The sequence below is a fragment of the Oncorhynchus nerka genome, linkage group LG10 (genome assembly GCF_034236695.1).
Source record: "Oncorhynchus nerka isolate Pitt River linkage group LG10, Oner_Uvic_2.0, whole genome shotgun sequence".
Taxonomy (NCBI): domain Eukaryota; kingdom Metazoa; phylum Chordata; class Actinopteri; order Salmoniformes; family Salmonidae; genus Oncorhynchus; species Oncorhynchus nerka.
In genome coordinates this window covers 48,879,025-48,899,800 of record NC_088405.1, presented here as the reverse complement: position 1 = coordinate 48,899,800, position 20,776 = coordinate 48,879,025, and the positions used below count along the sequence as shown (strand labels likewise).

General features: G+C 45.3%; 1 protein-coding gene across 1 annotated transcript in view; it reads left to right on the top strand.

Annotated features, from left to right (window-relative positions):
* LOC135573572 (calcium-binding protein 8-like) overlaps positions 1-20,776 on the top strand; it is a 64,761-nt gene that overhangs the window by 23,827 nt on the left and 20,158 nt on the right. The window contains exons 3-5 of the mRNA XM_065022837.1: positions 5,648-5,791; positions 9,369-9,481; positions 15,802-15,952. Of these exons, the coding sequence (XP_064878909.1) occupies positions 5,648-5,791; positions 9,369-9,481; positions 15,802-15,952 (408 nt within the window). The remainder of the gene's footprint in view (positions 1-5,647; positions 5,792-9,368; positions 9,482-15,801; positions 15,953-20,776) is intronic.

Sequence of the window (20,776 nt, the reverse complement as noted above, 5' to 3'; positions counted from 1 at the left end):
TCTGAAGTGATGAATAACGCTTCGCCATTTGGCATTCCGACGGACAAATCTGGGTTTGTCGGATGCCAGAAGAACGCTACCTGCCGAATGCAGAGTGCCAACTGTAAAGTTTGGAGGAGGGGTAATAATGGTCTGGGGCTGTTTTTAATGGTTCAGGCTCCTTAGTTCCAGTGAAGGGAAATCTTAACGCTAGAGCATGCAATGACATTCTAGACGATTCTGTGGCATTAAAGGGGGGACCAATTCCATATTATTGCCCATGATTTTGGAATGAGATGTTCGATGAGAAGGTGTCCACACACTTTTTGCCATGTAGTGTATCTTATTATAGTGTTATTCTGTGACCAAACTAGGACCTGTACTAAATGTCCTCTTGTGGTACCAAGGTGTTTTAATGTTCCCAAAATGTACTCAGAACATCAGTGGGATAACGTCTCGCCAAAATGCCAAAAAAGGACCTAATGGGAAGGTCGCCTAAAGTCTTTAGGATATCCCCTGTTTGCTGGACAGAGGTGACTTCACAGGACTGAGTTACAGGGCAAATCCCAAGTGATACTCTCTTCCTTATATAATGCAGTACTTTCGACCAGAGCCATAGGTGGCTCTACATAAAGTGTTTTAACTGAGAGGAGTCTGTGGAAAAGCTGTAGGTGTTGCATGTAAAAGTGTTCCCTCTGAAAGGAGTGTGACTGCCCCATGGGTTGGTTAAATACAGTAAGTTACTGAAATAAACCACAACAGAGAGACGGGGGAAGAGAAGGCAGCGACAGAGAGAGGGGGGGGGGGGGGCAGGAGAGGAAAAGGAGAGAAGGAGATGGAGAGAATGGGAGAGAGAGAGAGATGGATACAAAGAACGAAGAAAAATAACATCTCAGCAAAGGGAGTTAAACACATATGCTTCGGCAGTAAAAAATACTTCCTGTCAGTATTAGTCTCATCTCTGTCTCATGTTTGATTGTCTGATGTTGAGACTGATCATTGTATCATGTCTGATTGGTTCATATTGATTGTGTGGTGAATGCAGGAATGGAGCTGTGGGGCAAATATGTCAGTTAAAGTTATTTTCCTCCTGCCTTTTCCCCCTTTATTTAACTAGGCAAGTCAGTTAAGAACAAATTCTTATTTACAATGATGGCCTAGGAACAGTGGGTTAACTGCCTTGTTCAGGAGCAGAATGACAGATTTTTACCTTGTCAGCTCGGGGATTTGATCTAGCAACCCTTCAGTTACTGGCCCAACTCTCTGACCGCTAGGCTATCTATCGCCCCGTAATGAGGAGTAATGAAAAGCAGCAAACGGAAGAGAGAGTGAGAGAGAGAGAGCGAGAAGCAGGTAATGAAATTGGAAGGAAATTGGAAGGCAAGAAGACAACATGAACAGAGCCAGTAATCATATAATGACTTGAATTAATGTTTGATTGTGGACTATTTCCGGCGCCGACAGAGATGGCCGCCTCGCTTCGCGTTCCTAGGAAACTATGCAGTTTTTTGTTTTTTTACGTGTTATTTCTTTCATTGGTACCCCAGGTCATCTTAGGTTTCATTACATACAGTCGGGAAGAACTACTGAATATAAGAGCAACGTCAACTCACCATCAGTACGAGCAGGAATATGACTTTCCCGAAGCGGATCCTGTGTTCTGCCTTTCAACCAGGACAACGGAATGGATCCCAGCCTGTGACCCAAAACAACGACGTCGTAAAAGAGGGAAACGTAGCGGTCTTCTGGTCAGGCTCCGGAGACGGGCACATCGTGCACCACTCCCTAGCATACTACTCGCCAATGTCCAGTCTCTTGACAACAAGGTTGATGAAATCCGAGCAAGGGTAGCCTTCCAGAGGGACATCAGAGACTGTAACGTTCTTTGCTTCCCGGAAACATGGCTCACTCGAGAGACGCTAACGGAATCGGTGCAGCCAGCTGGTTTCTTCATGCATCGCGCCGACAGAAACAAACATCTTTCTGGTAAGAAGAGGGGCGGGGGCGTATGCCTTATGATTAACGAGACGTGTTGTGACCACAACAACATACAGGAACTCAAGTCCTTCTGTTCACCTGACTTAGAATTCCTCACAATCAAATGTCGTCCGCATTATCTACCAAGGGAATTCTCTTCGATTATAATCACAGCCGTATATATTCTCCCCCAAGCAGACACATCGATGGCCCTGAACAAACTTTATTTGACTCTTTGCAAACTGGAAACCACATATCCTGAGGCTGCATTCATTGTAGCTGGGGATTTTAACAAGGCTAATCTGAAAACAAGAATCCCTAAATTGTATCAGCATATCGATTGCGCAACCAGGGCTGGTAAAACCTTGGATCGTTGCTATTTTAACTTCCGCGACGCATATAAAGCCCTCATTTCGGAAAAGCTGACCATGACTCCATTTTGTTGCTCCCTGCCTACAGACAGAAACTAAAACAAGAAGCACCCGCACTCAGGTCTGTTCAACCCTGGTCCGACCAATCTGATTCCACACTTCAAGACTGCTTCGATCACGCGGACTGGGATATGTTCCGCATTGCGTCCAACAACAACATTGATGAATACGCTGATTCGGTGAGCGAGTTCATTAGAAAGTGCATTGATGATGTCGTTCCCACAGCAACGATTAAAACATTCCCAAACCAGAAACCGTGGATTGATGGCAGCATTCGCGTGAAACTGAAAGCTCGAACCACTGCTTTTAACCAGGTAAAGGTGACCGGAAACATGACCGAATACAAACATTGTAGCTATTCCCTCCGAAAGGCAATCAAACAAGCTAAGTGTCAGTATAGAGACAAAGTAGTCACAATTCAATGGCTCAGACACAAGAGGTATGTGGCAGGGTCTACAGTCAATCACGGATTATAAAAAGAAAACCAGCCCCGTCACGGACCAGGATGTCTTGCTCCCAGGCAGACTAAATAACTTTTTTGCCCGCTTTGAGGACAATACAGTGCCACTGACACGGCCCGCAACCAAAACCTGCGGACTCTCCTTCACTGCAGCCGACGTGAGGAAAACATTTAAACGTGTTAACCCCCGCAAGGCTGCAGGCCCAGACGGCATCCCCAGCCGCGTCCTTAGAGCATGCGCAGACCAGCTGGCTGGTATGTTTACGGACATATTCAATCAATCTTTATCCCAGTCTGCTGTTCCCACATGCTTCAAGAGGGCCACCATTGTCCCTGTTCCCAGAAAGCTAAGCACTCACTTCCGTCATCATGAAGTGCTTTCAGAGACTAGTCAAGGACCATATCACCTCCACCCTACCCAACACCCTAGACCCAATCCAATTTGCTTACCGCCCAAATAGGTCCACAGACGACACAATCTCAACCACACTGCACACTGCCCTAACCCATCTGGACAAGAGGAATACCTATGTGAGAATACTGTTCATCGACTACAGCTCAGCATTTAACACCATAGTACCCTCCAAACTCGTCATCAAGCTCGAGACCCAGGGTCTCGACCCCGCCTTGTGCAACTGGGTACTGGACTTCCTGACGGGCCGCCTCCAGGTGGTGAGGGTAGGTAACAACATCTCCACCCCGCTGATCCTCAACACTGGGGCCCCACAAGGGTGCGTTCTGAACCCTCTCCTGTACTCCCTGTTCACCCATGACCGTGTGGCCATGCACGCCTCCAACTCAATCATCAAGTTTGCGGATGACACTACAGTGGTAGGCTTGATTACCAACAATGACGAGACGGCCTACAGGGAGGAGGTGAGGGCCCTCGGAGTGTGGTGTCAGGGAAATAACCTCACACTCAACGTCAACAAAACAAAGGAGATGATTGTGGACTTCAGGAAACAGCAGAGGGAGCACCCCCCTATCCACATCGATGGGACAGTAGTGGAGAGGGTAGTAAGTTTTAAGTTCCTCGGCGTACACATCACGGATAAACTGAATTGGTCCACCCACACAGACAGCGTTGTGACGAAGGCGCAGCAGCGCATCTTCAACCTCAGGAGGCTGAAGAACTTGTCACCAAAAGCACTCACAAACTTCTACAGATGCACAATCGAGAGCATCCTGGCGGGCTGTATCACCGCCTGGTACGGCAACTGCTCCGCCCACAACCGTAAGGCTCTCCAGAGGGTAGTGAGGTCTGCACAACGCATCACCGGGGGCAAACTACCTGCCCTCCAGGACACCTACACCACCCGATGTCACAGGAAGGCCAAAAAGATCATCAAGTACAACAACCACCCGAGCCACTGCCTGTTCACCCCGCTATCATCCAGAAGGCGAGGTCAGTACAGGTGCATCAAAGCAGGGACCGAGAGACTGAAAAACAGCTTCTATCTCAAGGCCATCAGACTGTTAAACAGCCACCACTAACATTGAGTGGCTGCTGCCAACACACTGACTCAACTCCAGCCACTTTAATAATGGGAATTGATAATGTTTACATACCCTACATTACTCATCTCATATATGTATATACTGTACCCTATATCATCTACTGCATCTTTATGTAATACTTGTATCACAAGCCACTTTAAACTATGCCACTTTGTTTACATACCCTACATTACTCATCTCATATGTATATACTGTACTCGATACCATCTACTGCATCTTGCCTATGCCGTTCTGTACCATCACTCATTCATATATCTTTATGTACATATTCTTTATCCCTTTACACCTGTGTGTATAAGGTAGTCGTTTTGGAATTGTTAGGTTAGATTACTCGTTGGTTATTACTGCATTGTCGGAACTAGAAGCACAAGCATTTCGCTACACTCGCATTAACATCTGCTAACCATGTGTATGTGACAAATAAATGTGATTTTATTTTATTTTATTGAATATGTGTGTGTGTGCTTGCATGTTTTTGTACATATGTGTGTACATGCATGGGTGTTTGCCTGTGCATGGGGACACTGAGTGTACAAAACATTAAGGACACCTTCCTAATATTGAGTTGCACCCTTCCCCTTTTGAGTTCAGAACAGCCTCAATTCGTTGGGGCATGGACTCTACAAGGTGTTGAAAGCTTTCCATAGGGATGCTGGCCCATGTTGACTCCAATGCTTCCCACAGTTGTGTCAAGTTGGTTGGATGTCCTTTGGGTGGAAAATGTTGAGTGTGAAAAACCCAGCAGCGTTGCAGTTCTTGAAGTGGTGCAACTTTGGTTTTAGAGGTGGACGAGACATAATTATTATATTATTTAAAAAATGTTTTTTATCCAGTCCATAAACACTCCAAACAGCATAGCCAATATTCGGAGGCATCCGCATGGTCCTAAAACACACTGTTGCCTCGTTTATTATCACAATCCAATTATAAAACTGGGGGGGAAATGCAATTTTAGAATGTGGGGGGGACATGTCCCCCATCCCCAGTGAAAGTTGCACCCCTGTTTCTTGACACAAACCGGTGTGCCTGGCAGCTCCTTCCATAATCCGTTCAAAGGCACTTACATTTTTCCTGTTAACACTCTGAATGGCACACATACACAATCCATGTCTCAATTGTCTCAAGACTTTAAAATAGTTTTTTAACCTGTCTCCTCCATTTCACACTGATTGAAGTGGATTTAACAAGTGACATCAATAAGGGATCTGGTCAGTCTATGTCATGGAAAGGACAGATGTCATACATTTTTTTGTACACTCAATGTATGTGTGTCCCTGTGCAGAGATCCGGCAGGCGTTCCGGGTGCTGGATCGGGATGGGAACGGGTTCATCTCTAAGCAGGAGCTGGGCATGGCTATGAGGTCCCTGGGATACATGCCTAGCGAGGTGGAGCTGGCCATCATCATGCAGAGACTGGACATGGACGGTGAGACATAAGAATGAAAGACACACACGCACACACACATTGGCCTATACTTTATGTAGGCACACACACTGAAAGTCTTAGTCTGTGATTTCCTAAACGCATTTTTCCAAGGTTAATGAATCAATTACACCTCCAAGTCTCAGCAGTGTGGGAGAGTGGGTTCATGCTGTATGTACACTGTGTCTGTGTTTGCATTCACCCTATATACCAGGTTCTCTGTGTAAACCACTCTGCATTAAACAGCTTTGACAAAATGCTTTGCGGATGACTGTGTGCACACACACACAAGCGCACACACTCGCATGCACACACACACACACACACACACACACACACACACGCACACACACATAGGGACGGCTCCAGGCATAAGCGACATCAGCATTTGCTTAGGGCCTCCGACTGCTAGGGGGAGTTTAGGAACACAGTTGTGGCCTCAACTTATTGTTGAGAGTTATAATAGTGGAATGCACAAGGTGCAGTTTAGACATTTGGTTGTCCATCTGCACTTTTTCTCTTGTTATGTCAGTCACCGATAGTCACTCAATTAGCATGTCAGCTAACAATTTTTTAATTGGTAAGTTAATATAGCCAGTTGTCATGGCCGAATACCAACCGGGCACTCAGAGCAGGTGCCCAGGGGTCCTGACCTCCAGGGGTTCCCCATTGATTTTGTTAGTCACTCTCACTCAGATATAATTAACATGGAAAAAGTATTGGCAAAATGTGTAGAATTGCAGGAAATTAGCTGTAAAACTGCAAATTATTCTCTCTGCTCTATGGTAAAACAAACGGGACCCCAAAAAGCTAAGACCGACCCTGAACACACACACAGGTTGCTCTCTGAAAGCCAAATCTATGTGTGTGTGTATGTGTGTGTGAATCAAATGACATTTTATTTGTCACATGCGCCAAATAGAACCAGTGTAGACCTTACTGTGAAATGCTTACTTACAAGCCCTTAACCAAAAAATAATGATAAAAGGGTTGAGAAAATATTTACTAAATAAACTGAAGTAAAGAAAAGTAACACAATAAATAACAACAACAAGGCTATAGACAGGGGGCACCGGTACCGAGTCAATATGCAGGGGTACAAGTTAGTCGAGGTAATTGAGGTAATATGTACATGTAGGTAGGGGTAAAGTGTCTATGCATAGATAATGAACAGTGAGTAGCAGCAGCGTAAAAAAACGGGGGATCAATACAAATAGTCATATGATTATAGTACCAGTCAAAGTTTGGACAAGTAACGCTCAAACTCCATTGACAGCAAAGCTAGGTGGATCACGCACCAGCTGGGAGAAAGACGGCCCAGTCTCAGTCTCTCTGAAAATCCCTGCTAATGTTTGGAACATGTCAAATATGCCCCTTGTCCAATCACCGTCCCCACAGTTCCAGTTTGGCTTTGAATGCAGCCACTTTATCTGCCAACTTAAAGACAGTTGTCATTCTCCCCTGAAGTGACAGATTGAGTTCGTTGAGCAGGTTGAATAAGTCACACAGGTAAGCGAGTTTTGCGACCCATTCCTAGTCATTGAAATGTGCTGCCAAATCTCTGCAGCAGCTCTAGTAACTCACACACTCTGGCAAGCGATCTCCCCCAGGATAGCCATCTGACTTCAGTGTATAAGAGAAGGTGTTTGTGCTCTGCGTCCATTTCCTCACAAAGCTGCCCAAACAGATGCGAATTAAGGGCATGTGCTTTGATGTGATTGCTAACTTTAATAACATCATTCAATATGACGTTAAATTCAGGTGACATTTCTCGGCTAGCCAGCATTTCTCTGTGCATGACACAGTGCTTAGACTCACGTTCAGGCTCAGCCTCTTTAACCCAGTAGTGAAACCAGACAGCCGTCCAGTCATGGCAGCAGCCCCATCCGTGCATATGCCAACACAGAATGACCAATCCAATTTTCCTGACATGTAATCATCCAAAGACTTGAAAAGTTCTGCAGCCGCTGTGTTAGTCGGCAGGGACAGCGCACACAACATATCCTCATGCACATCATCCTGAAATATATATCACACATAAGCAAGCAGTATTGCATTGTTGTCGACATCGTTAGATTTGTCAACCTGGATTGCATACCACGGTGACTCGTTAATAAACAAATTAGGAACATTTGAGCAGTCTTGACACAACATTTTGAACAGCAATGAAATGGTTCATTGGATCAGTCTAAAACGTTGCACATACACTGCTGCCATCTAGTGGTTAATATCCGAATTGCATGTGGGGTATAATAATATGTTATGGCCTTTCTCTTAGATTTCATGATGATGGCACACTTTTTTTTTAAGTTTGGTGTTTTCTTTGCATTATCTTTTACCAGATCTAATGTGTTATATTCTCCTACATTCTGTTCACATTTCCACAAACTTCAAAGTGTTTCCTTTCAAATGGTACCAAGAAATGCATGTCCTTGCTTGAGGGCCTGAGCTACAAGCAGTTAGATTTGGGCATGTCATTTAAGGAAGATATTGAAAAAAGGGGTCCGATTCTTACGAGGTTTTAAGCCTCTAAACAATTGTGCCTCAACGTCCTCCGCTATTTCATCAATTCGCCCTAGTGATGGTGGTAGCCGAAAGAGGAACTTATGATATATTTTTAGCTGCAGCCTATCCTAAGAGTTCATGGCAAATGTCCTTAGCAGCAGGTAGAATCAGCTCCTCGCCAATAGTGAAAGGCTTCTTGGCCTTAGCAATACGGCTAGCCACTAAGTATGATGCTCTCAGTGCAGCCACGTTTGTTAATGTGGTGGCTTCCAAGACTTGCTTCTGTCCTTCTTGTTCACGTTTTCTTCGTTCAAAGAATTCAACAGTGCAGGGTGCTGTTGCTTGGATGTGCTAAAGCAGTTTTGAGGGCTTCATTGCCTCGTTAGATAGCCTATCTCCACATAGTACGCACAGGGGGCTAGGAGCATGCGAGTCACCTGTCGCAATAAAGCCATATTTTAGGTAGGACTCATCATATTTTCTATTGAATGAGGCTTTCTTTTTTTTAAAGTCTCAGGCTCTGCTGTCTCTGCATTATCGACATCGTCGTTGGGCCTTTGATCTCTCTTACCCCTTCCGAAGAATCTCTCCAGCGACGTTTGTTTGTTCTTATTCACGTCAGCTAACGTAGATAGCTAGTCCAAAGTTGGCGGGCAACACAGCTCACACAGACCGTGATGAACTCATTACTCAAGTTCAGAATCTGTAAACTGTTGTGGGTGTGACAGAGATAATTAGAGTAGTGAGAAAAGGACGGACAGACTGCACCAAGTTCAATGTATTTACTACACAAATAGCCTATAATTGTATACAATTATTATTTTATCGAACCGATTAAAACAATTTGAAATGAATATATCCTTTCCGTGCGGCCCGGTAGAGAATGTGCCCGGGGGTTGGGGACCGGTGGTCTACAAGACTGTGTGTGTGTGTGTGTGTGTGTGTGTGTGTGTGTGTGTGTGTGTGTGTGTGTGTGTGTGTGTGTGTGTGTGTGTGTGTGTGTGTGTGTGTGTGTGTGTGTGTGTGTGTGTGTGTGTGTGTGTGTGTGTGTGTGTGTGTTTGTCTATCTGTATAGGTGATGGCCAGGTGGACTTTGAAGAGTTTGTGACGATACTGGGACCCAAACTTCTGTCGTCTGAGACCAGAGAAGGTTTCCGAGGAAGCACCATCGATAACATCTTCTGGCAGGTAGGACCACATAGTCCTCTCTTCTCTTGAATTCACTTATCTTCTATTTTCTCCTGTCAAATCCTCTTCTCTCCTCTTCTCTTCAGTTCTGGTCTCTTGGGCCAAAACTGGTTGAATCAACATCGTTACCACGCAATTTCAACCCAACAATTCAATGTGATGATGTCGAATCAACGTTGAAAACTGATTGGATTTTTTAAAAGTCATCAATGTAAGGATGTCTTTGCCCAGTGGGTTCTCGCCTCTCTTCTCTTCTGTTTTTCTGCTCTTTTCTCAAATCAAATTGTATTTGTCACATGCGCTGAATACAAGCCCTTAACCAACAATGCAGTTTTAAGAAAATAACCCCCCCCCAAAAAAAAATTAAGATATAAGAAAAACAAATAATTAATGAGCAGCAGTAAATAACAATAGCGGGCCTATATACATGGGGTACCAGTTCAGAGTCAATGTGTCAATATGCGGGGGCACTGGTGTCGACGTAGTTGAGATAATCATGTACATGCAGGTAGGGTTATTAAAGTGGCTATGCATAGATGATAACAGAGAGTAGCAGCAGCGTGGGGTGGGGGTGGGGGGATAGTCTGGGTTGCCATTTGATTAGCTGTTCAGGAGTCTTATGGGGTAGAAGCTGTTTAGAAGCCTCTTGGACCTAGACTTGGCGCTCCGGTACCGTGTATTCCTTTCTCTTCTCTTTTCCTGTCCTAATTTGCTCTACCCCCTTTCCTTTCATCCTCTTCTCTTCCTTTCTTATTTTCCAGTCCTCTCCTCTCTTCCCCTCTCCTCTCTCCTTTTTTTTCTCCATCATCTCTACCCCTTTTCTCGCTTTTTGATGTCTCCTTTATCTCATTTCCCCAAATCCCCATATCCTCCTCTTCTGTTCCCCTCTCCTCCTTCTACCCCTACTCTCCTCTTCTCCCTCCCTCTGTGATGGCTTCTGCAGTCAAGGCACGTGGAGATGCTTGCTCAAAAACCTGTTTTTGATAGATATTAACACACACACAGAGATAGAGACCCCATACCTTTGCCTTTTGTCCCATGGTGATGGGGAAAGGGATATTTGGACCCATGTCTTCAAAGGAAAAAGACATGCCAGGGTGTGTGTGTGCATGTGTGTGTGTGCGTACATCCGTGTGTGCATGTGTACAGGCTTCAAAGTCATTCTAGGGGGGGGTCTCTGCATCAGAGAAAGGAGAGAGAAAGGAGAGCTTTCGGGCTCCCAGAGTGATGCAGTGGTCTAAGACACTGCATCTCAGTGCAAGAGGCGTCACTGCAGTACCTGGATCGAATCCAGGCTGCATCACATCCGGCCGTGATTGGGAGTTCCATAGGGCAGCGCACAATTGGCCCAGCGTCCTCTGGGTTTGGCCGGGGTAGGCCGTCATTGTAAATAAGAATTTGTTCCTAACTGACTTGCCTAGTTAAATAAAGGTTACATTTTCTTTTCTCGTGTATTTTCCAGTCCTCTCCTCTCTTCCCCTCTCCTCTCTCCTTTCTTTTCCATCATCTCTACTCTTTGTATTTCTGTTTCTTCTCTTTTTGATCTCTCCTTTTTGTCCCATGATGATGGGGAAAGGGATATTTGGGCCCGTGTCTCCAAAGTAAAAAGACACGCCAGGGTGTGTGTGTGTGCATGTATGCGTGCGTAGTGTATTTCAATTTACTTCTGTTCAGCGAAAATATGTGTTTTCGGGGAAAGTAAAACTAAACTACTTTTAGTTCAGTGGTTTTTGCTGCATTATAAAAAGGGTTGAAATAGAGAGAGAAAACAAGGGAAAAGGGAAGACAGAACAAAAACTGAGTGACAGGCAGAGAGTAGACACACGGAGAGAAGGGGGCATGGAGAGAAATGTTTTATTAAAGACAGAAAGGGAATAAGAAACAGAAAGGGAATGAAGCATGAAACACACTGAGAATCTTACTGCCGATAGACTGCTGATAGGTACTTATCACAGTGGGAGACCGTTCCTTCTCTTGCTAGAACAAAAGCGGTACCTGTTGATTGCCAACACGGTAGCGACGAACCTACCGATTTGTACTTGTAAAATCGCAATGCTCGTCAGTGGCCAACAACTTGACTTTGAGCCAATCAGAGAGCACGATCCCCCACGTGAGGAGACAACAATAAAAAATTGGGGAAAAAGAAGGCATTTTCTCTGTGCATCCACGGATGAGCTTTTATGTAATGTAGGCTAGGGGACGGTAGCTAGCTAAATGCACAGATGCAATGCACGCAACCCTAAATACTTCCTCCAAGCTAGCTAACCACTGTAGCTAGTATTGGCATAATTAAAGCACAATGGATTGGCTAGTTTCCATGAAACAGCTGCCTGTGTTAGCTGCTGAGTTAGTGCATTATCCTTAGCTAGGTAGCTAAACTCAGCAAAATAAGAAACATGCGAGTGTAGCGAAATGCTTGTGCTTCTAGTTCCGACAATGCAGTAATAACCAACAAGTAATCTAACTAACAATTCCTAAACTACTGTCTTATACACAGTGTAAGGGGATAAAGAATATGTACATAAGGATATATGAATGAGTGATGGTACAGAACGGCATAGGCAAGATGCAGTAGATGGTATCGGGTACGGTATATACATATGAGATGAGTAATGTAGGGTATGTAAACAAAGTGGCATAGTTTAAAGTGGCTAGTGATACATGTATTACATAAAGATGGCAAGATGCAGTAGATGATATAGAGTACAGTATATACATATACATATGAGATGAGTAATGTAGGGTATGTAAACATTATATTAAGTGGCATTGTTTAAAGTGGCTAGTGATACATTTTTACATCAATTCCCATCAGTATATACATTTGAGATGAGTAAAGCAAAAGTAAGATAATATTATTAAAGTGACTAGTGTTCCATTATTAAAGTTACCAGTGGGGGCAGCAGCCTCTAAGGTTATGTAACCAGGTGGAAGCCGTCTAGTGATGGCTATTTAACAGTCTGATGGCCTTGAGATAGAAGCTGTTTCTCGGTCCCAGCTTTGATGCACCGGTACTGACCTTGCCTTCTGGATGATAGCGGGGTGAACAGGTAGTGGCTCGGGTGGTTGTTGTCCTTGATTACCTTTTTGACCTTCCTGTGACATCGGGTTCTGGAGGGCAGGTAGACAGCGCCACCCTCTGGAGAGCACTGCGATTGCCGGCGGTGCAGTTTCCTTACCAGGCGGTGATACTGCCCGACAGGATACTCTCAATTGTACATCTGTAAAGGTTTGAGGGTTTTAGGTGCCAAGCCAAATTTCTTCAGCCTCCTGAGGTTGAAGAGGTGTTTTTGCGCCTTCTTCACAACACTCTCTGTGTCTAAATGCTCCTTCTCTCTCTCTTTGTTCTGTCTTTTAGAAGCCAGCGGACAGCAAGTCAAACGCCTATCTGACTGTGATTGATGTGTCTATACACCCTGTCTGTCATCTAGCTCTGTTGACAAGCATACACGCACGCAAGCATGCACGCACAAAAACACACACACACACATACATTCACATTCCTTCACACTCTTCACATACACTACTGCTACTCTTTGTTTATTATCTATGCATAGTCACTTTACCCCTACCTACATATTACCACAGTAACCTTGACTAACTCCTACCCCTGCACTCGGTACTGGTACCAATTGTATGTACCATCATTATTGTTCGTAAGTAAGCATTTCACGTTAAGATCTACACCTGTTGTATTTGGCGCATGTGACAAATAAAATGTCATTTGAAACAACACACTAACACTGTAAATCAGCCCTAATGAGACAAGCTTTTAGAATCACAAACGTGTGTGTGTGTGTGTGTGTGTGAGTGTGAGTGTGAGTGTGAGTGAGTGAGTGAGTGAGTGAGTGAGTGAGTGAGTGAGTGAGTGAGTGAGTGAGTGAGTGAGTGAGTGAGTGAGTGAGTGAGTGAGTGAGTGAGTGAGTGAGTGAGTGAGTGAGTGAGTGAGTGCGTGCGTGCGTGCGTGCGTGCGTGCGTGCGTGTGTGTGTGTGTGAGCGTGTGTGTGTGATAAGATCAAGCAGTCTTGCTGCATTATTGCAGAATGCTCTGCAATGGAGTCTCCATTCTGCTATTATACCACTGGCAGGGCTGTGATATTGTAAGTGGAGGAGATATCTAATGGATTGTGCCTGCGTCCCAAATGGCACCCTATTGACTACTGCACTACTTTTGACCAGAGCTCTGCACTATATGAGGAATCGTATGCCATTTGGGCTGCAGCCTGTGTGTGTTGTGATAACAGCAGAGGGACGGAAGGGATATTGAATAGTGTGATTAGAGTGTTATTACAGTATTACTGGCCCTTATTGTCCTATTGTACTGTCTAATGGCCCACAACAATGTCACACAATTCCATTAGTAACTATTTATCTATTTATTTTTCTTTATCACATAGTTTATTTTTAATCGGTCAGCAAAATAGAATAGACACAACCCATTAATGAATTGATCAATCAATCAGTCACATTTTACATTGCAACAACTGAAAACTGACCTGGACTTAAGCCTCTCCAAAAAGCAAACCTAGGGCAACAGTAACAAGGAAAACCACCTAGGTAGAGAGGCACCTAGAAGGAGAGAGAGGCCGACTTCAGAATGGGAGCATTAAAGTTATGAAACATTAAAGGTATCCTTTTTAGATTAAACTATACTAAATACTTGTCACCAAATAATGTCACCAAATATTTGATTTAAGCACACTATTTTGCAATGAAAGTCTACAGTAGCCTCAGCAGCACTCTGTAGGGTAGCACCATGGTGTAGCTGGAGGACAGCTAGCTTCTGTCCTCTTCTGGGTACATTGACTTCAATACACAACCTAGGAGGATCATGGTTCTCACCCTCTTCCATAGACTTGCGCAGTAATTATGACAACTTCCAGCGGGGGTCCTCCAACCTATCAGAGCTCTTGCAGCATGAACTGACGTGTTGCCCACCCAATCAAAGGATCAGAGAATGAATTTAGTACCGAAAGCATAAGCTACAGCTAGCTAGCACTGCAGTGCATAAAATGTGGTGAGTAGTTGATTCAAAGAGAGAGAAAGACAATTAAGAAGAAGCAAGAGAGAGAGCGAGAGAGGGCTAATTTTCGTTAGCTATATTTCGTAGTATATATTTTTTTCTCTTTCACTTTCACTTAGTATTAAATGCAGCTCACTAGTTTGGCCTACTCAAACACCCGGCTCAAACAGAGAGGGATGCTATGTTAGTTGATGCTATGATAGATGCTATGCTATGTTGATAAACATACCTGAATTTGTCCAATAGAAACTCTTGTTTGCAACTGTTGAACTAAGGATTAAACCCTATATCAGCTAGCTGCAGGCAAGAGTATGCAATGCGGCATTGAATGTGTAACTGTCTCTCATCTTGATTACAAAAAATGCACCTAAGTTGTAAACTTTCGTTCATAGGCTAGGTTGTAGCAGGGAGTAACATGTATCATGTAGTAGCCTAAACCTATCGAACCTATTGAGCTGGGTGAATGGAATATGAATGACACTCATCCAATATGGTGTAATAGAAATAAGGCCATGTTCATCAAAAAAATTATCATCCTCCCTCATCTTAAACAGCAGCGTCTGCCACTGCAGTACAGGTATACCTCTAGGCCATCCGTTACTCCACATGCATATTTTCTCCTCTCTTCTCCTTTGGGTCATTCTTACCACAGTGGAAGGGGAACAAAAGAGTTCTCTCTCTCCCTCCCTCCCTCTCTCTCCCTCTTTTTCTTTCTCTCTCTCTCTCTCTGTATTTGCTGTGTCAAACTGAGTGAATAGATTGTGTTTCACAAGGTAATAGGCATGCAATTGTGAATTGGGGAGAGGGAGGCAAGGACAGGAGGGGAGTTTAAAGCTCCCAAAAATGAAATGAATGAAAAATTGAAAACGTCTGACACTCAGACTCTCTATTGATTGGAATGAGACTTCACTCACTCACTCACTCACTCACTCACTCACTCACTCACTCACTCACTCACTCACTCACTCACTCACTCACTCACACACTCACTCACTCACTCACTCACTCACACACTCACTCACACACACACACACACACACACACACACACACACACACACACACAAATGAGAGTAAAAAATTATATAATATGACCTTGGAATGTATCTGCATAGTACTGTCATTTTGTGTGCATATATCTTCAACTCTTCAACTCTTACAGTAAGTGTGTGTGTGTGTGTGTGTGTGTGTGTGTGTGTGTGTGTGTGTGTGTGTGTGTGTGTGTGTGTGTGTGTGTGTGTGTGTGTGTGTGTGTGTGTTCCTGTGTGCTTGCGTGTGTGTGTGTCTTGCCCCTGCAGTTTGACATGCAGCAGATGTCTCTTGATGAGCTGAAGCAGGTTCTGTTCCATGCGTTCCAAGACCACCTGACAATGAAGGATATCGAGAACATCATCATCAACGAAGAGGAGAGCCTCAATGAGACAGGGAACTGCCCTGAGTACGAGGGAGGTGAGAGGGGGGGGGGGGGGGCGAGAGCTGAGAGAGGGAGGAGAGAGAGAGAGTGAAAGAGGGGCATAAATCTGAAATGAAACCTCAGGGAACTGCCAGACAGTCTGAAGTAGGAGAGAGTGGAGGGGAGTAAAATAGAGAGAGAGAGATTTCCCCTACCACATAGAAGAAGGATTTCAGAATATCCCAGTTAGAGATACTACATTTTCAGTCTCTGGGCTCGGTGATCTCAACGCCAGGACTGAGGTGAGGTGAACTATCTAGAATCAGGAAACACCTATCTATTTGGAAAGGCATCTCTCTACAATTGAACAAATCCCCATTCACAGAAAGAGTTATGATAGTGTGGTTAACAAAAGTAGGAGGGAGATATTTCAGCTCTGCAACGGTCTCAGTATATACTGTATAGTGTTAATGGTAGTACAAGGGGTGACTCATTGGGCCGATTCACATACAGCTCTGTGCTAGGTAGACAGTGTGGTGGACTACTCCATAACCGATATTCCACCTCAACATAAGAATGCATTTACAGTCATGCCACAACTTACAGTCATGCCTTAAAGAACTATGGAGTCAACCAAAATCCCAAATCAGAAACCATATCTATTCAATCTCCCTCCCATTTACAAATGGAAAAAGACCAGTGACAGATCATTTGAGGCAACATTAAACAACGGTGAAATTGATCACTTTCTGAACCGCTTTCAGTACATCAAATTGAGTTATAGTAAAGAAGACATTAATTTGACAACGTGAATAAAATGAAATAAAAAAGACTCATGTGGAAAGGGTACACACGGCGTCACTACTTCACAGGAGAGGCATTTGAATGTAAAAAAACAACAACATTTAATTTAACAAATGCCTTTTTGAACATGTGAACTTTTATGTGCCGTAATTACAAACGTGTATTTAATCTGTATTTATAAATCAAATGTGAACTCACGAATCTGTTCGAAAAAGAGAAATACAGAACCGTAACCTACCCATGATTGTTTGAGATAATGAGGGGCCGGGACATTCACGAGAAATCCATTCTGTCATGCAAGGCTTCTCTGTCAAATGGCACATTCTGCTCTCTGCTACCACGAATATTTGAAAGATCCTTTGGATTTACGAATGTTTTCATCATGGACAACATGCAAAGTGTAGCTACAGCTTTCAATAACAGTGTTGTCCTGAATACAGCTGCTGGTATCGACACAGCTCTGTCATCTGTGGCAAAAGCAGTCTGGACTGGTTGAAGCCGATTGGGAAGGATTATTTTGGGAGTGTTTCAGTCAGCTGTGAATCATCATAATCCATACACAGGTAAGAGTCTATAGTTAAAACGCCGAGATAGCTACATGTGTTTATACGTTTTGTCTCAACTATATCAAAAAGTGGTTTCATTGCTGGCTATTGTTAGCAGTGCATTCGGAATGTATTCAGACCCCTTCCCTTTTTCCACATTTTGTTGACATACCCATGTCCATAAAAAAATCCTCATCAATCTACACATAATACCCCATAATGACAAAGTGAAAACAGGTTTTAAATTTTTTTGTGCTCATTTAAAAATTAAAAATTAAATATATAATTTACATAAGCATTCAGACCCTTTTCAAAATTGAGCTCAGGTGCATCCTGTTTCCAATGATCATCCCTGAGATGTTTCTACAATTTGATTGCAGTTCACCTGTAGTAAATTTATTTGATTGGACATTTGGTAAGATACACACGTCTTGTCACGGTCGTCCTCCTCTTCATCTGAAGAGGAGAGGCGAGAAGGATCGGAGGACCAATATGCAGCGTGATATGTGTTCATGTTGAATGTTTAATTAAAGAAAGAACGGAACACTGAAACACTATACAAAAAACAGTAAACAAAATAACAACCGTGAAGCTAATGTGAGCTGCGCTGAAACAAGCCATCAACATAGACAATCACCCACAAACAAACAGTGCAACCCAGGCTACCTAAGTATGATTCTCAATCAGAGACAACTAATGACACCTGCCTCTGATTGAGAACCATACTAGGCCGAAACATAGAAATACCCAAATCATAGAAAAACAAACATAGACTGCCCACCCAACTCACGCCCTGACCATACTAAATAAATACAAAACAAAGGAAATAAGGTCAGAACGTGACAGTACCCCCCAAAGGTGCGGACTCCGGCCGCAAAACCTTGACCTATAGGGGAGGGTCTGGGTGGGCGTCTGTCCGCGGTGGCGGCTCTGGCGCGGGACGCGGACCCCACTTCACCATAGTCTTAGTCCGCCTTATTGTCCGCCTCCGTGGCTTTCTAACCATGGCCACCCCTCTCAATGACCCCACTGGACAGAGGGGCAGCTCGGGACATAGGGGCGGAAGCTCTGGACAGAGGGGCAGAAGCTCTGGACAGAGGGGCAGAAGCTCTGGACAGAGGGGCAGAAGCTCTGGACAGAGGGGCAGCTCGGGACAGAGGGGCAGGGGCTCTGGCGCCTCTGGGCTGAGGGGCTCTGGCGCCTCTGGGCTGAGGGGCTCTGGCGCCTCAGACTACGGCAGCAGCGCCGGACAGGCGGGAGACTCCGGCAGCAGCGCCGGACAGGCGGGAGACTCCGGCAGCAGCGCCGGACAGGCGAGGCGCACTGTAGGCCTGATGCGTGGTGCTGGCACTGGTGGTACTGGGCCGAGGACACACACAGGAAGCCTGGTGCGGGGAGCTGCCACCGGAGGGCTGGTGTGTGGAGGTGGCACTGGATGGACCGGATCGTGAAGGCGTACTGGAGATCTTGAGAGCAGGGCTGGCACCAACCGCCCTGGCTGGATCTTCACCCTAGCCCGGCAGATGTGGGAAGCTGGGGTGTAGCGCACCGGGCTAAGCACGCGTACTGGGGACACTGTGCGAACCACCGCATAACACGGTGCCTGACCAGCACCACGCCTGCCACGGTTAGCACTGCTAGGAGCACTGTAGTGCTGAGATGGCACAGGACGTGCAAGGCTAGGGAGATCCACAGGAGGCCTGGTGCGTGAGGCTGGCACAGTCTTCACCAGACCCCTAGCACGCACCTCAGGATGAGTATGGAGAGCTGACCCAGGTGCCATTAAATCCCTGACACGCTCCGTCGGGCGAATGTCGTGCCTCATGCACCAAACCAGCAACTCCCTCATATCTCTCTCCTCCAATTTCCCCATTAATTCCTTCACAGTCTCTGCTTCGCTCACCTCCAACACCAGCTCTGGTTCTGAGCTCCTCCTTGGCTCCTCACGATAAACGGGGGGAGTTGGCTCAGGTCTGACTCCTGACTCTGCCACACTCCCCCTGTGCCTCCCCCCAAGAAATTTTTGGGGCTGACTCTCGGGCTTCCGTCCGCGCCGCCGTGCTTGCTTCGCCAACCTCATTCTCCTGTAACCTTCCGCACACTGCTCCATCGAATCCCAGGCGGGCTCCGGCACTCTCCCTGGGTCGACCGCCCACCTGTCTATTACCTCCCAAGTAGTATAGTCCATATTCTCCAAGTAGTGCAGCCTCTCCCACTGCTGCTGCTGCTCCTGCTGCTGCTCGTTACCACGCCGCTTGGTCCTCGGTTGGTGGGTGATTCTGTCACGGTCGTCCTCCTCTTCATCTGAAGAGGAGAGGCGAGAAGGATCGGAGGACCAATATGCAGCGTGATATGTGTTCATGTTGAATGTTTAATTAAAGAAAGAACGGAACACTGAAACACTATACAAAAAACAGTAAACAAAATAACAACCGTGAAGCTAATGTGAGCTGCGCTGAAACAAGCCATCAACATAGACAATCACCCACAAACAAACAGTGCAACCCAGGCTACCTTAGTATGATTCTCAATCAGAGACAACTAATGACACCTGCCTCTGATTGAGAACCATACTAGGCCAAAACATAGAAATACCCAAATCATAGAAAAACAAACATAGACTGCCCACCCAACTCACGCACTGACCATACTAAATAAATACAAAACAAAGGAAATAAGGTCAGAACGTGACACGTCTATATAATGTCCCAGAGTTGACAGTGCATGTCAGAGCAAAAACCAAGCCATGAGGTCGAAGAAATTGTCTGTAGAGCTCCGAGACACAGATCTGGAGAAGGGTACAAAAACATTTCTGCAGCATTGAAGGTCCCCAAGAACACAGTGGCATCCATCATTCTTAAATGGAAGAAGTTTAGAACCACCAAGACTCTTCCTAGAGCTGGCCGCCCAGCCGAACTGAACAATCGGGGGAGAAGGGCCTTGGTCAGGGTGGTGACCAAGAACCCGATGGTCACTCTGACAGAGCTCCAGAGTTCCTCTGTGGAGATGGGAGCAGGACAACCATCAGCAGCACTCCACCTATTAGGTCTTTATGGTAGAGTGGCAAGACGGAGGCCACTACTCAGTAAAAGGCACATGACAGCCCGCTTGGAGTTTGCCAGAAAGCACCTAAAGGACTCTCAGATCAAGAGAAACAAGATCCTCTGGTCTGATGAAACCAAGATTGAACTCTTTAGCCTGAATGCCAAATGTAACGTCTGGAGGACACATGGCACCATCCCTATGGTGAAGCATTTTGGTATCAGCATCATGCTGTGGGTGATGTTTTTCAGCAGCAGGGACTGGGAGACTAGTCAAGGTCGAAGGAAAGATGAACAGAGCAAAGTACAGAGAGGACCTTGATGAAAACTTGCTCCAGAGCGCTCAGGACCTCAGACTGGGGCGAAGGTTAAACTTCCAACTGGACAACGACCCTAAGCACACAGCCAAGACAACACAGGAGTGGTTTGGGGGAACTCTCTGAATGTCCTTCATGGCAGCGACGCTCCCCATACCACCTGACAGAGCTTG